The following is a 17,357-nucleotide window of genomic DNA, read 5'->3' on the forward strand; positions in this document are numbered from 1 at the left end:
AATCTTGGGCTGCAGTACTTGGGAAAAGCCTGGGGAAATGTTTATTAATTAAAGCTTCAAACCTCAAGCATTGATCTGATTGGCTGTGTACAGAAGTACACAAAGAATGCCAGAGGGTACTCACTCCACGCCTATATCATGGGAAAAGCAGATACTTGAAATTATTATGAGATCGTTTCAATTTAAACTTTTGCTTTTACACACCATCTTGATACTTTAAACTTAATGGTGTTTCAGTTTATGCTCTTTAAAGGTATATTTATGCTGCCAGGATGATATGAAACCTCTCAGCACAGTTAAGGATAAGATCTGGCTTGTTTAAATACCACTCAGTGTAATAAAAGCTTTGCTGCATCCAGCAGCATGCTTTATAAAATGATGCATTTATTTTACTGTCAAGCCAAGCCATGTTTTAAAGTGTTTGCATAATTAACTCACTGACATTTTAATGGCAGAGTGCCAGGGAAGTCTTAATTCTATTTGTCTGAATGCAGTCCATCCACTCTGAGGCAAACAGAGCATAAGTAAGAGCTGGGTTTGCAGAAAAGTTGTTATATTTCACTTTTTAAAATGCAAAATCAAAAGTGCCGTTGGCTTTGAATACAGCAAAACAAAAATTTTCTATTTCCCCATCCTGGTGTTATAAAGAAAGCCACTGGAAACACCAGGATATCACAAACACACATGTGCTTTAAAGAGAAATATAAGATTATAAATCTGAATTATTTGCCATGACGGAGATAAGGAGAGAAGTAAGCAACCAAAATAAGTAGGTCTATAATCAGTGGAGTCACTAAAGACTGTTTTCAAACCTCTGGCTTAATAAAATATTGTGTGTTTAATAAAATATTTTATCCCTCAGGTGGGACGCAAGAAGAGTTGGCTCTTGGCTGACTTCCTGCTCTCACAAATATATACATTAGGGGTAACTATACCTTACAGCCATAACTAAAATTGCCCAGGGAGAACCAAAGTTGTTGAGGGTGTCTAAAGACAGGGGCATACCCAAGCTGCAGGACTGTCTATGGGTGGTTGCTCTGGGGAAGGACAGGGACACAAAGGCTTCTGCAGAGCAACAGGAGAGCCCTGTGGCCAGCAAGTCACCCTCTGGACAAAGGCTCAGTGCTCTGCCTGACCAGATTGCTTTTGTAATCTAAACAAGTTGTTTAGTGCAGGATTTTTAAGAGTATTCTGGCTCCTAAATGGCCAAGGTTTTACCTGCTGAGGTTTTCAGAAGCCTACAGGCTCCTGAGTTCTGTTTGCTTTGAGCTTCCAAAATGAAGTTTGAGCTTAAACGGGATCTTCTGCTTCTCCTGGCTTATGCCATAGAAAGTATTCTGCAAAACTGGAGGTGACAGCACTGCTGGGATCAAGTCCAGAAGGGACACGGAAGGCAGATTTCCCTCCATTGTGTTCATCAGCTGTGGGAGCCCTCTCTTCATCACATGCAGCAAGACAAAAAGAGGAGTCGCACCCACCCAAAGTCGGGAGGAAGCTCTCTGGGAGTGGTGGAGCTCCCATAGCAGTGTCTGCGGTTTGACGATGTGATGGCTGCAGTGTCAGTGCATCGCTAGAAATGCAGTGTCTTGGGTGTCACAGCATCCTTACACAGCTACCTGGAAGGGATGCCAGCAGGGACCACAACTACCAGCAGGAGGAATATCCTTTAGTCAACCAGCCTATAGTGGAGCCTGAACTCCAGTCCTATCATATTTCCAGGGTGTTGGGAAGTTTGGTCAGTGTGTTAACAAACATAACAAACTCTGCTTAGGCTTCTGTCAATACAACAGAGATTTGTCTTTCTATTATTACACCATTTCTTTTGTGTTCATAAGAGACTTCATTAACACAGATAAGCTAGCTTGCCCAGTAATAAAATACTGACTGTAATTACATTCTCCTGTTCCTAGAGCTAGAACTTCATGCTGTCCACCTTTTTCAATGATGAAGGCAGCCAATGAACTGCCATAGCCTTCGTACTCAGGATATTTGGAGGTCAGGCAGTTAAATACTTCTGCCAATGTTTCTGAAATTTTTTTATATATGCACCTGGATTTTCAGTGCTCTGACTTTCATTTCCCTGCACAAGTATACTGGCATTGGCACTGAGCACAGACAGGCTTCCACAGACAAAGAAATGACCACCCTGAACCTCAAATATTGTCCTTGCAGAGAGGACAGGCAGTAGCTATGAAAGCATCAGAAATCCCCCCACTGTACCCCCATTATGGTTGCCCATAATGCATAGGCACAGGCACAGACCATCTTCAGGGAAAAGTCAGCTTTTGCACTGAGAAGAGGAGCTCTCAGCTGCAGGCTTGTGTGCTCAGGGCATGTAGCTCAGTTCCCCAGGGAAACCTTTGCAGGAAAGTACAGCAAAATTCTGGCATCATTATAGCTGGAAAGATCTGTATTGACTTCTATGGGCTAAGATTTCATCCTCAGCCACCTCCATCTATTGACCTTCAAATGCTGTAGTTCATGACTAATACTTATTGAATTATAAGTCACTGCACTTACATTAACACCTCTCTAGAATTTCTGGTAGGCAAAGATAGTGTGCTAGCTTAGGGGGAGTTTATCCTGTACTTTTTTTCTAAAATGCAATAATTAAAGGATGCTTTTATGCTCAATCTGACCTTATCAACATCAGGCAGTGCGAAATATGAATGTCAGCGTTGCATGTATGACAGCTTCAGCAGTATTTATAACTTAATTTGCTGAAGTTTGCCTCAGTAATGAACTTTTCCTGCACATGACTTGCATACATTTGGGATTACAAACTGTAAGTAGCATACTCCTAGTCAGGAAGCTATGAATTATCACTGTTTCTATGAACAACATAATAACATATGCCCAGATGAAGAGGATTGAGAATTTTGTTCTTGCAGAAGAAAAAGAAGACAAATGCTTAATTTCATCAGAAGCTATGTCTTAAATCTGGCTCATATCCATTTACAATATTTTGCTCAGGTACAGCTATGTGCATGCATAGGTATGGAAGCTGCCACTCACAACAAAATGTTAACTACACATGTGGGCTGGATGTTCATGGGCTGAAACTTCACCAGGACCCAGAAGCCTTGTAGCAGTTTGTCTCCAGGGGCTGAGGGAAGGTGGGAAAGGACTGGGGAAGGTTGTTAGTACTGCTCTTGTCCTCCACAGCCTCCTTCTCATCATGGAGCAGTTAAGGGGCAAGCTTTCCTTTCTCCAGCTTGTGTTACTTCAGGAAGGCAGAATATTCACACCACGCTCCTAAAAATCTCCATTTTCAGCCATGTCTACCCTGTCTCCTGGACCGTCCTCCTTCACACACTGAAGGACCCTTGGAGCATCTTCTCATGGCCTGGAGAGGATTAGAGCCATACAGGTCTTTTCCTCTGCCTCCAAGAATCTGCTTCCTGCCAACCACTCCAGGGAAGATTACAAACCCCCAGAATGTTTTCAAGGGTTCAGAACTGCACATGTACCTTCTCATGCAAGTGGGTGCATGTAAATAAATAGTAATACACACTTAATGCAGACGTACACGTGGGCATGAAACATAACAAGAACTGTGCCTGAAAAGGAGCTTCCACAGCACAGCCTAGCTACTTTAATTCCCTCATGAAGAGTCTTGAGAATTCAAGTGTTCTTCTTTTCTGTCTTTCCTCAGGGGCTCTAATGCTCTTTGAGATTTGATTTAGCAGGCTCATGGGGACTCTGGGATGCCAACATGTTTTATTTCCAAGGTTTCATCGCTTGCTCATCAAATCTCTGATCTATATCAGTGGTCTCTGAAGAGTGCATGTCGAGGTCACAAGGAAACAGAATAGCCTCTTAAGAAATGGCTTCTAAGCAACCTGATAAAGTGATGTTTCTTTCTGGAGACAGGCAATCTTTCCCAAAAGAAATACCTTCTGCATCTTCCCAGCTTTTTTTAATGTGGTGTAAGATTATTCATGGCAGCAAGTATTTAGCATGCCTGGTTGGCATGATACCTGCTCATACCTCTCACAATCTAAAGGTGCAGATACTCAGTACAGAATCATGAATTGCTTATTTATTTATTCTTCTCCTCATGGCTGGGCTAGCTTTTTTAAAATTATTGTTTATATCTATTTCTCTTTATCTCCATCAACAGGAAGGGTCTAGAATCCTCTCAGTGTATCAGTAGCTGCTTAAGATGTATGCAGCAGGCTGTGGATGTATAAAAAAGAGGGCAAAGATCTGTAAAGTCCTGTGGAGATAGATGACTTTACACCTCCCTGGGAAACAGCTTATTTCAGGTGAATGTTACTACAATGCCTCTTGAAAGCTGCAAATAGGATGGATAGGCCACCCCAAGAGACTCTGTAGCTGGTTGCAGCAGAAACAGGTCCTTGTCCTGAAGACCTTCTGCTCTAAATGGAGAGTAGGAACAAAGTGATAAGGGAAAAATATAAACATTTCCACTCTGCAGTAAAGGATTTGGTGCTGCTGGTTGCTAATGATACAACAGAAAGTTGTGAAAGCCTCAGCAATGAAATGTAAGGGCCACTGTCTCCCTGTTTTCCCAGTCAGTGGTGATGGTGGCAGGGTCCCATCAGGACTCTGAACTTCATCAGCTCCATACTCCCTGTGGAAAGCAGAGAAAGCAAAGAGCTTTCACTTCCCTCGGCCTTGACATCGTATTTTTGCTCTTAGCTCCTCTAGTCACTTCTCTCTGTGTAATCTGAAAGCTGAATCTTTTTTTCCTCCTTCTAATTTCGCCCTCCCACTTCAGGTAAGTTTCATGCAATCACTTTGGGCAGTGTGTCTGCTACTACAGAGGTGTTGTCCCTGTGGATACTTTGCCATGATGTACAGAAATCATATCCTCTATTTAACTGTAGGATATCACAGGGTAAGATTATGCATATTACAATTTCACACTCTGCCTTAGCTGTTGGCATCAGGTGTGTTTGTAAACATCCTTGATATTCAGTTTATAGAAAAAAAAATCATGGGGGAAAAATAATGCTGCTGTATTGTCATTTTCTAACAACCATTCACATCCCTGATTCTTTTGGCATTGTGGCTTTGCAAACTTTTGTCCTCACAAGACAGATTGCATTTCAGATCATAGATTTGCCCAATATGCAAAGGATCCCTTATCCAGATCAATTCTTATACTGTAAAATAGAGACTAAACTGCCTCTCCAAAGACACACAGCCAATCTATTTAAAAAGCAGAGAAACTGAAACCAGACCTGCTGGCTCTAAGTCCCTGGCTTCTTGATATCTAATGGCACTGGGACAGCAGAAATCACAGATCTTTCTTGGGAAATTACTGGAAGGCAAAAGAAGTTGGGGGAAATGAACTGCCCAATCTACAAGCTTCATATCACCTATTCCTCAGCACCCAGAGATTATGCACCAGGGAGAAACCTTAATGGAGCAGCATAAAAGTAGCATAAAAGCTATTTGCTACCTGCAAGCACTACCAAGATGGTTTCACTTTTAGTTCTAGTTTATAGAGTTTTATTGCTTTCAAGCTCTGCCAGTTGGAAAATAATTTCTCTAGCTTGCATACCTCTCCCTTCACTGTCCTATAAATATGGAAAAAAAATCTACAATCGTCTGTAATAGTACAGTTTTTCACCCCCTGCTGTGAAGGGTCACATTTCTAGGTGCAGATGCACCATGAATACAGGATTGAAAAGTACGTGGGCAGCTCCTTGGTTTGCTTGCATACCAAGCTGTTACTTAGGTACAAACACAGATTTTGTTCCAGGAATCAATGCAGTCCTGTCTGACTATCATATAGAAAATTGCAATGGTAGGTGGCTGAAATGATACCCTTGAGAATGACATCAGAAATGAGCTTTTTCATTCCTTTTCCTTTTTTTTTTTTTTTTTTCAGATGGTTAGATATAATAAGTTGCTTTGAAATCCAGGTGACTGATGCTTAACTGACACTGAATATTATGCTGCTGATTGAAGGATAAAAACTATATTGTGATCAGACAGGGAAAGACTTGAAGCTTGCAACCTCCCAGCCTTTCAGGGAAGCAGCAGGGAGCCAGCAAGGCTTGCTGGGCTTTGCAGTGTGGAAAGCTGGATACATCTGTGTCTTGGGAGCAAAATAGTTTGCTAGGAGGGAGGGAAGGAAAGAGCTGGAGATTTGGCTTAAGGTGAACATGCCTGGAAGGAGGCACCTGAGCTACGGTTTTTAAAATGGATTTAAGACTTGGTTTGCTTTGGTGTAAAGTCAAACTATTTTCTTATCATGAACGTTTCAATTCAAAGCAAAAATATGTGAAATTCTTTTCACAGCTGATGTCCAGTGCAGTGCAAAGAAGCAGCACAACTGTGCTAACTTTCCACAGGGCTTATTTAGGAGAAGATACTCTACCTTTTAAGAGGGCATTTATGGCTCTACAGAGAGTGACCCTGAAGGAAACTTTTAGGCAATACTAAAATCTAAACAATGTTAACACTATCTATTCTTACCATGGTATCAGTATATTCTTCTAGCTTTGCTTCAGCAATTGTCTTGTTGTGCTGCAAAAAGAGATCTCGCAGAAAATCCTGTTAAATTCAGTAAACAGCAGTAAAAAAAATTGATCCAAATTCAGTAGGATCACATGCACCTAATTTCACATTCCTGATTAGCACTAGTGTCTTTGGTTTCACATAAAATTCACATGTTCTTATCTGAAACATATTTTTCCAAAGAAATCTAAAAATAACCAAATTTCCCCAGAGCAGGCATACTGGAATAAGCCATAATTAACTCACAAAATAAACAAAAGTTAATATAAGTGCTGAAAGACACTCAGGAGGACTACAAAGATGTCATGACACCATGTTGAGCAAAAATGAGATGGGCCAAAGCCCAATTAGAAATTAATCTGGCTACTGCTGAAAAAGCTGATAAAAAATGTTTTTATAAATACAGTAGCAACAAAAGTAGGACTAGGGAGAATGTTGTATGTGGGGGTGAGTTATACTGAGAAATGATGAGGAAAAAGGCTGAGGGACTTAATGCTTTCTTTGTCTTTAGTAGTAAGATCAGTTGTTCTTTGGTTGTCCAGTCCCCTGAGATGGAATGGGGAGCAGGATGAAGCCCATAAATCCTGGGGAAGAGTGGCTGGAAAACTGCTCAGTAGCAAAGTACTTGGGATATTGGTCAACAGCTGTCTGGACATGAGCCAGCAGTGTGTCCAGGTGGCCAAGAAAACAAACAGCATCCTGGCATGTATGAGAAAGAGTGTGGCCAGCAGGGCTAGGGAAATGATTGTGCCCCTGTACTGGGGGGCACTGCTGAAGTTTCACCTCGAGTACTGTGTTCAGCTTTGGGCTCCTCACTACAAGAAGAACACAGAGGTGTTTAAGTGAGTCAAGGGATGAGCAACGAAGCTGGTGAAAGATCTAGAGCACAAAGCTTACAAGAAGCAGATGAGGGAACTGGGGTTAGTAGACTGGGGAAGTTTAGATTGGATATTAGGAAAAAAATATTCACCAAAAGGGTTGTCAGTCACTGGAACAGGCTGCCCAGTGAAGTGGTGGAGGGTACCATCCCTTGGAGGTATTTAGAAGACTTGTAGATGTGGTGCTTAGGAATATGGTTTAGAGGTGACTTAGCAGCGTTATGTTAATGGTTGGATTTGATCTTAAGTGTCAGCTCCAACCTTAATGACTCTAGATAGAATTTTTTAGAATTCTTATCCCTCCTGGCAGGGACCATGCAGCTGTGCCAAAAAGATGGAAGGTCCCAAGTCCTTAGACTTGCCACAAACAACCTGGAAATGCTGTTCATCAGCCACACAAAAAAACCCATCAAATTGGTAAAGCCGATGGAAAGTCTCACATTGATATCAGTGAGTTGTAGATCAAGCCCAGACAGACTTAAGTTAGAATAACTTACTTTGAGCTCACCAGCTGAAATAAATCCACTGCTATCAGCATCGTAACTGCGCCAGATCTGCAGGGACATAGATTGATGTGACAACATAAATATTGCACCTAATCACCTGCTTGGGTGATAGATTGCAAAGATTCAAACGAGGCCTTCCATACTGAGCAAGCTGTTGCATTATTTTATATCTAATTAAATGTAGATAAAACAAAATAAACTTTGAACTCAATAGCTTTTACTTGCATTTGGATGCTGTACATGTGATGTGCTGCTATCACAAATTTAATGCAGACATGCTGCCTGTAAAAGGAAGAAAAGACTAAGTAACAGCTCTGCATTTCTTCCTTAATTTGTACATGCAGCTTCTCTCATTGCCCTGAGTAAAAGTCAAGGCTGAACACAAGGGATCATCGATCTGTAAACTTCCCCAGTTTGGATGTGAAATAAAATTAACTGCAAGCAGTCTTGGAAAAATTAAAATTCTGTGCCGGGATACTTAGATGTAGAGAGTGGAGGGGGATAGGGCACCGTTAATGAAACTTCATGGGTTTGTGTTCTTCCATTGGCCCAGCTTATGGAGATTTCCATCCCACAGCCTGCAAGGATAAGAGCCAGGATAAAATGGTATAACCTTCTCTACCTGAACAGGTCAAAGCATGTTTTTCTTCCACAGTAACCACAAAATTCCCATGCTGTGTTCCACAGAAGGTGAAAGTGTACCTTTTGAGGAAACTTTTGGTGTGCTAGGGGAAGAAACAATGTTGAGCTACAGACCCGCATGAATTCCACACTGTTGTCCAAGGGAGTTTCCCGTCGGAAAAGTAGCAGAAAGTTCTCATCATCTGGCAAGATCATATTTGCAAGCTGGAAAGAAAAAAAGAAAACACAAAAAACTCATAACAAACCTGAGAACAAATCCAAAACATGAAAGTAAAGATAACAAAAAAACCTGTGTGGCTGCTGACCCACTGTGAAGTATAAGCTGGGCATATTATTGCCTTGGAAATAAACCCCAAACCAAGAGATCTGGCTTGTGTTATACTCCATGACTCACCTCCTCTCCACCCAGACTCTATCTCCCATATCTCCCAAGTCTGCTCTAGGTCCTAATTCTTTCTATTTCTGTGTAATAAATACTGGGCTGGAGCTGGGGAGAAATACCTTTTGGATTTCCAGGCGTCCATCAGTGGTGACATCGTAGGCAGCCATGAATTGTTCCTTCATCTGCTGAACTTTTTCTTCTGTTATGGTGTTCTGCCATTAGAAAAATCACACACCCATGAAATCTCTCCTCACTCACAGACACTTACCAGGATGATTGCATCCTTACAAACAAGGGTTAATGCTTTTAAAATCCCAGAAACACACCACCTTACATGAATTTTTGCTATGCGTAGCAACTAAGCTTTCAGTTGAAAGACCAGTGTTTGGAAAGCCCAAAATACATCACTGACACTTGCTGCTTTAGCCACTGTTCCCACAACATCACTGGGGTCTGCCTTTGCATCACTTTCCATGCTGCTCATTTTCATCTTGTTCTCTTCAGGAAGATGTCCTTATCCTTGAACTACATCCCTGCAGTTCATTTAATCATCAGCCTTGAAAGATGTCAGTGGAGCTGAAATTGTTTCTTATTATTGCCTGTCAACTGGTTCGAGACCTGGAACCAAGCCCTGTCAGTGTTTCTGGGTTAATAGCATGGGATTTCAAGCAATTTACATTCCTCTTGCATCTGCTCAACCCCACAACCAATTTAGACACAGTGAGGATCTTTCAGAACTTGTCAGGTTTTAATAATTTTAATGGTTAGACTCGACCATTGGAAAGGTCTTCTGCAACAAAAAAGGTTCTGTGTTTTGATAGGTGAAATACAATACTTAGGGAATCATAAACACATGATTTTGTTCGCATAGCTGTAGCCTTTAGGGTATCTGGGCTACACAAAGTACAATTTCCCCACCCTGGGGACATGCCTCTGGTCAGATGAGCTTTGTGGCTAGGCTGGGAAGCTCAGCTAGTTCATCTCTCCCAGGCAATAATGAATTCCAGCATTACCTCCCACACCCTCACTGAGCAGGTCCTGGCTCCTCTTCCAGTCCCATGGAAGATGGTACTCTCTGGGAGGGGAAGGAGGGAGGAGGATAACCCAGACTGTTTCTTGGCATACTGTCGTAGCATTTTTTTGCAAGAGAATAGATTAAATTCTTCCCTACCCCTGAAGAAAAATCACTTCAAATGTTTTATCATCTCTATGTCCCAGTGGAGCTAAGATTATAGCTGTATGTTCCTGGGTCTTCTAACACAGTTTCCCATCCTTTCAGCTACTCTTGCAGCCTCATGAGCTTGTACAAGACCTTTCTTAATATCGTGACACAAGACCATGAGTGACTTTCTCCAGATTACTCTGTGGATGCATCAGTGCAGCCTGCCTGGCTGTTCAGAAGGAAAGCAAATATAAACCTCTTAGGAAAGTACATTCTCTTTAAATGACAAGTTCATTTTCAAATGAAAAGTACATTTGTTGGTCAAGGGAGATGATTCTCCCCCTCTACTCTTGAGAGCACTCTACCTGGAGTGCTGTGCCCAGTTCTGGAGATCCCAACATAAGAAGGACACAGAGCTCCTTGAGCATTTCCAGAGGAGAGACACTAAAATGACCAGAGGGCTGGAGCACCTGCCCTATGAAGCCAGGCTGAGGAAGTTTAGGTTGTTCAGCCTGGAGAAGAGGAGGCTCTGAGGTGACCTTATAGCAACCTTACAGTATTTGAAGGAGGCCCACAGGAAAGCTGGGGTAAGGCTTTGCACATGGGTGTGGAGTGAGAAGACAAGGGGAAATGGTTTAAAACATGAAGAGGGGAGATTTAGGTTAGACATTAGGAAGAAATTCTTTCCTGTGATGGAGGTGAGACACTGGCACAGGTTGCCCAGGGAAGCTGTGGCTGCCCCCTCCCTGGAAGTGTTCAAGGCCAGGTTGGATGGGGCTTTGAGCAACCTGGTCTGGTGGGAGGTGTCCCTGCTCATGCAGGGGGGGTTGGAACTGGATGATCTTTAGATTTCCTTCCAACCCAAACCATCCTATGATTCTCTCATTCTGTGTCCCCTGTCCTGGCAGAATGAGCAGTGGGTGTGCATGCTCTGCATGTTTCACTGGATATAGGACACCCAGGCTTCAGAGTATTCATTGCCTGATGTCCTCTGTTAGACCCCCCATTCAGCAAAGTGTCACTTTAAACAGCAATTGTGCTACTCGGCCAGAAGTCCCATGGGGTGGAAGATTTTTCTGTAAGGTTTGTCACCTCTGAGCCAGATAACATGGCCAGGCTGCACACACAGCAACTGCAGCTCTTGTTCTTACTTTGGATTGGTATTTGAAACCACCACGCTGGAAACTGAACGTGCTTCACCCTCCAAAACTTCCTTGGCCACACTCAGTAGCAGACAGATGGCAATAGCAATTTCTGGCTGCTCTCAGGCAGAAATTCTGCACAGCCCTTGCTCAGCAGCAGCTGCCATGGTCAGTGACAGAGATATGGAAACACACTAGGATGAGGTAGGATGAGGTCACAGATGAGGTAATAAAAAAGAAAACTAAGTATACGGTGCTTAGACTCATTAAGCTATGCCTATCTTTGCACAAACATTATCACCAGTTTCCCTCACATGTTTAGATGTGACTGGTGTTTGCAGCCTTAATTTGCTTGGTAGAAATAACAGAAAAAAAGCTAGCTGTAAATAGATGGATAAACGTATAATACGACTCATCATTTTTTATATGATTTACTTTGTCTTCACCTTCAGAGCAGACTCAGAACTCAAGAGCATTTACCAACACGAAGTCATTATGGGCCTGTTATACATATAACTAATAGAATTGTTGTTGCAGAAGAACCTACACTGAAATCAGGGGAGAAATACTTAATTTGCTTTGGGTTCTAACTGTCATATCAAAATAACCAACAGGACACTTTGATTAGAACAAGTGCAACTCCTTCCCCAAGACTGATGTGCCAGATGATGGAAAATTTGGGAATCTATGGGTAGGAACAGAAGGATAAGGACGCCCATGTGGCTCTCCATAGGGTAGGTGGGGTGCATTCCCCAGGGGCAGCCTTGGGGCACAGTGCCAAGGGCTGGCATCTCCCAGGTCAGAGGTAAGATTACTGTCCCAGCATTGACCTTGCAGGGACACGATGGAGGTGGCAGTCGCCATCCCAGGGCCTGCCTGGTGGTGGCCCTGGGTCAGGCACAGGGCATGGCTGGAGGATGCTTCATCCACGTGGTGGTGGCCACCAGCCTTGTGGGCTGCATAGCCGGGCACCCATACCACTTGGGTACTGCTTGGTGCTGCCATCAGGGATACAGCACATCACTGATGACACACATAGAGTTTTCTTCCCCCTCTGCATTATAACTTGCTCTTGTGCTATTTAAATTGCTTTCTGATGGCAGCTTGACACTTAGAGAGATGTCCCTGGTGTTAGGCAAGCTTACCAACTGCAACAGGCTTGAAAACTACTCTGAAATTATCCTCCTCCATGCCCAGTAGGATAAGTTATTTCTGAAGTGATAATCATAGTTGATATTTGAAAAGTGTACTGTGGAGTTCAGGCTGCTCATTTGTTAAGAAAGCTTATTGCTCAGCTTCATGTCAGCTATTAACCACCACTCATTGACCTTTGTGTGGTAGGAACATTGTTATCTGCTTAAAAATAGGACTGCCTCCTTTTTTTTAATTACTTATTATAAACAGATTTACACTATAGGTTACACTGAGTTAAGTACCCAAAATACTCTAAATAGCTTCAACAGCATTTAATTGAAGGGGTTTCACTACAGTGGACTTTTCAAATTGGACAATGTCTTAATAAATATTCTACCTATGAAAAACAAGTGGCACTTTATCTACTAAAACCCAACCTTTATTCCTAAAGAATGAGAAACAAGTAAAAGATAGCACACAAACTGGCATTCCCAAGATGCATGCTCAAAGTGAGATTAATTATATATTACAGATTTTTACACCAAGACTGGTACACCTTAGTTTATGATGATCAGGTTTCAAAGGTGACCTTTCTGTTTACCAAAAAACCCCAATCTCATAAGATAAGCAGCCATAACAACAAAAGATCAAATAATCTATGCCATTTGCAAGTAGAAACCAAGGTTGGGAGACATGGTCTCCAAGACTGACCTGCTGGTGGTGCAGTCTAGTAGCTTGCTCTGATTACTTTTCCATTCCAAACACATTCAGTCCCTAGTCCTCATGGGGGATTTTAACTACCCTGATATCTGCTGGTTGACTCACACAGCCAGCCTTTCACAGTCTAGGAGGTTCCTCCAGTGCATTGATGATAACTTCTTAATGCAGATGGTGGACAAGCCGACTAGAAGAGGAGCGCTGCTGGATCTTATACTAACCAACAAGGAGGGCCTTGTCGAAGAAGTGGTGGTCAATGGCAGCCTTGGCTGCAGTGATCATGAGATGGTAGAGTTCAGGATCCTGTGTGGAAGGAACAGAATACCCAGTAGGACCAAAACCCTGGACTTCCACAGGGCAAACTTTGGCCTCCTCAATCAACTGTTAAGAGAAATCCCATGGGACAGGGTGTTAGAAGATAAAGGGGCTCAAGATAGCTGGTCAATATTCAAGGACCACTATTTGCAAGCACAGGATCAGAGCATCCCTATGGTTAGGAAATCTAGTAAGGGAGCTAGGAGGCCAGCATGGTTAAAAAGGGAACTGCTGGGAAAACTTAAGTGGAAAAGGAAAATCTACAGATCATGGAAGGGGGGGCTGGTCACTTGGGAGGAATACAAGACTGTCGTCAGAGGATGTAGGGAGGCAATTAGGAAAGCTAAGGCCTCCTTGGAACTTAACCTTGCAAGTCAGGTTAAGGATAATAGAAAGGGCTTTTTCAAATACATAGCTAGCAAAACTAACGCTAGAGGCAATATTGGCCCACTAAGGGATGAGATGGGAGCCCTGGTGACAGAGGATATAAAGAAGGCAGAGGTGCTGAACGCCTTCTTTGCCTCTGTCTTTACTCCTGCAGGGTTTCCACATGAGCCCCAGATTCATTTAGCCCCAGAAGTAGTCAAGATAGATAAGGAATTTGATGTAGTAGATGAGGATTGGGTTAGGGATCAGCTGAGTAATCTGAACATCCATAAGTCGATGGGTCCAGATGGAATGCATCCAAGGGTGCTGAGGGAGCTGGCGGAGGTCATTGCTAGGCCACTCTCCATCATCTTCAGTAAGTCATGGGTAACAGGAGAGGTGCCTGAGGACTGGAGAATAGCAAATGTCACCCCAGTCTACAAGAAGGGCAAGAAGGAGGACCCGGGTAACTATAGACCGGTCAGCCTCACCTCCATCCCTGGAAAGGTGATGGAACAACTTGTTCTTGTCACTATCTCCAGGCATATCAAGGACATGGGGGTCATCAAGAGCAGTCAGCATGGTTTTATCAAGGGTAAATCATGTTTGACTAACCTCATAGCCTTCTATGAGGAAATTACTAGGTGGATAGATGATGGAAGAGCGGTAGATGTGGTTTATCTTGATTTCAGTAAAGCATTTGACACCGTCTCTCACAGCATCCTTGTAGATAAGTTGACCAAGTATGGGTTTGGTGATCAGGTAGTGAGGTGGATCAGGAACTGGTTGAAAGGAAGGAGTCAGAGAGTTGTAGTCAATGGGGCAGAATCTGGTTGGAGGTGTGTGACTAGTGGAGTCCCTCAGGGGTTGGTACTGGGACCGGTGTTGTTCAATATCTTCATCAACGACTTGGATGAGGGTATAGAGTGTACCCTCAGCAAGTTTGCTGATGACACTAAGCTGGGAGGAGTGGCTGACACACCGGAAGGCCGTGCTGCCATTCAGAGAGACTTAGACAGGCTGGAGAGTTGGGCAGAGAGAAACATGATGAAGTTCAACAAGGGGAAGTGTAGAGTTTTGCATTTGGGGAAGAACAACACAATGTCCCAGTATAGGTTGGGGGCTGACCTGCTGGAGAGCAGTGTAGGTGAAAGAGACCTGGGGGTCCTGGTAGACAAGAGGATGACCATGAGCCAGCAATGTGCCCTTGTGGCCAAGAAGGCCAATGGCATCCTGGGGTGCATTAGAAAGGGTGTGGTTAGTAGGTCAAGAGAGGTTCTCCTCCCCCTCTATTCTGCATTGGTGAGGCCGCACCTGGAGTATTGTGTCCGGTTCTGGGCCCCTCAGTTCAAGAAGGACAGGGAAGTGCTTGAAAGAGTCCAGCGCAGAGCTACTAAGATGATTAAGGGAGTGGAACATCTCCCTTATGAGGAAAGGCTGAGGGAGCTGGGTCTCTTTAGTTTGGAGAAAAGGAGACTGAGGGCTGACCTCATCAATGTTTTCAAATATGTAAGGAGTGAGTGTCAGGGAGATGGAGTTAGGCTTTTCTCAGTGATGACCAGTGATAGGACAAGGGGTAATGGATGTAAATTGGAGCATAGGAGGTTCAAGTTGAATATTCGAAAAAATTTTTTTACTGTAAGGGTGACAGAGCCCTGGAACAGGCTGCCCAGGGGGGTCGTGGAGTCTCCTTCACTGGAGACATTCAAAACCCGCCTGGACACGTTCCTGCGCGATGTACTCTAGGTGGCCCTGCTCTGGCAGGGGGGGTTGGACTAGATGATCTTTCGAGGTCCCTTCTAACCCCTAGGATTCTATGATTCTATGATTCTATGATTAAAAAGCTTGGGAAAAAAACCTTGCATGTGATCTGTGTGATTGTCCAAGAAAGGAGCTGAACTGCAGCCTCTTGCTGTACTTGCTGAGTCTGTAATCCAAGTTTGGAAGTCATCAGCTTGTGGTGGGGCAGCCTGGTCAGGCTGCAGGGCACAGCCAGTGGGGCTGGATGTGCTGATCCCTCCCTGAAGGCTTAGGAAGTAAGATCAGTTCTCCAGCTCATTTAAATTTTGGTTTTGCCTGGGTTTGCCTCCAACTCAGGACAGTAGCTTTGCTGCAGTGAGGCAGCAACACTGGAACTTCACACCTAGTCAAGAGCATGCTCCAGAAATGGAGGGAGAAAAGTATTTGGGCAGAAGTATTGTCTATGTAACACTCCAGGATTTATGGAGTTGAGGATGAGGAATGTTAAAAAATTTACAAGTCTTGTAGATATAGCACCCGGTTGCTGTCATGTAAGTGTATGAAGTAGATCTTTTTTTTTTTTGGTAGTATTTGTGCTTTGCACAGGCAGGATTCAGGTACCTCAAAAAGGGACAAAATAACTACTCTCAGGTAAGAAGTGACAGGTGAGGCAGTTTCTCCAGGCACAGCCTGGGCAGGGATCCAGCCAGCAGCCAGTGGTGTGAGAGGGAACTTCTCATCTGGCACTAGGGCTGAGCTGGGATGCTGGGAATGTGCTGGGCTACAGAGGGGCACGGGCCAGGCTGGGGGGCTGCAGGGGCCCCCTTGCAGCCTCAGACACCTTGCAATGAGCTTGCTGAGACCTATGATAGAAGAAGAAAGTTCTGGAGCAGAAGAGGAGACTTTTTACAGGGACATGTAGTGAGAAGACAATGGGTAATGGCTTAAAACTGGAAGAGGATAGATTTAGGCTAGACATTAGGAAGAAAACCTTTAGTCTGAGGGTTGTGAGACACTGGCACAGGTTGCCCAGGGAAGCTGAGGCTGCTCCCTCCGTGGAAGTGTTCAAGGCCAGGTTGGATGGGGCTTTGAGCATCCTGGTCTAGTGGGAGGTGTCGCTGCCTATGGCAGGGGGGTTGGAACTGGATGATCTTTAAGGTCCCTTCCAACCTAAACCACTCTGTGATCCTGTGAGATCCCCAGGCAGGCAGATGTGGGGATGAATGGCATTGGCACAGAAACACAGGTGCCTTGCTGAGTGCTATGGCCACCATCTTCCCTGGAAAGTTTGTTTTGCCTTCCTTCCCTTTAATTATTAACTTGCTGTTCAACTACAGACTGCAAAAAGCCAGAAAGCCTGGAAACCAAATATGCTCTGCCTCAAGCTCACACTCCATTTATTCAAGCTGTATGAATCACAGAAGGAGTAATGAAAAAAAAATAAACCACCTTTTTGCTCTGGAAAGCCACTGTACAAATAGAATAATATAAATTCATGCCTCTTGGCTCTATGAACTGAGATAGGGGGGAATGGCTTTGCATCAAGAAAACGTCTGTAGCTGAGCACAGCTTTTTTCCATCAGAGCTAATGCTGTCTTGACTATGTTGCCTGTCTCAAGCAGCAGATCCCTCCTCAGTTTCAAAGGTTTGAAGAGGTTTGCAATGCTTTCTCAAGTGTCCAGTGCCTGTGCTAAAATTTTAGACTTCTTAATAGATGGATAATTTTCCCTTTCATGAACATGTAAGTGGATGCTGTTGCATCCTTTCTGGCAGCTGTCTGTATGGGGAGGTCTTTCTTGTCATACCTTGTTCTCCCTGTTGCGTGCAATTCCTTGAGTTCCTGGAGGATAATTTACTCAAGAGGTAACAGCCTTCATT

At 43.7% G+C, this 17,357-nt stretch overlaps 1 protein-coding gene across 1 annotated transcript in view; it reads right to left on the reverse strand.

The window, feature by feature from the left end:
• The window catches only part of SCGN (secretagogin, EF-hand calcium binding protein), a 31,788-nt gene that overhangs the window by 6,810 nt on the left and 7,621 nt on the right, over window positions 1–17,357 (reverse strand). Inside the window, exons 3-6 of the mRNA XM_030445675.1 lie at window positions 9,023–9,115; window positions 8,636–8,725; window positions 7,871–7,927; window positions 6,454–6,531 (exon numbers count right to left, since the gene is read on the reverse strand). Of these exons, the coding sequence (XP_030301535.1) occupies window positions 6,454–6,531; window positions 7,871–7,927; window positions 8,636–8,725; window positions 9,023–9,115 (318 nt within the window). The remainder of the gene's footprint in view (window positions 1–6,453; window positions 6,532–7,870; window positions 7,928–8,635; window positions 8,726–9,022; window positions 9,116–17,357) is intronic.

The sequence above is a fragment of the Calypte anna genome, chromosome 2 (assembly GCF_003957555.1).
Source record: "Calypte anna isolate BGI_N300 chromosome 2, bCalAnn1_v1.p, whole genome shotgun sequence".
Classification (NCBI taxonomy): Eukaryota; Metazoa; Chordata; class Aves; order Apodiformes; family Trochilidae; genus Calypte; species Calypte anna.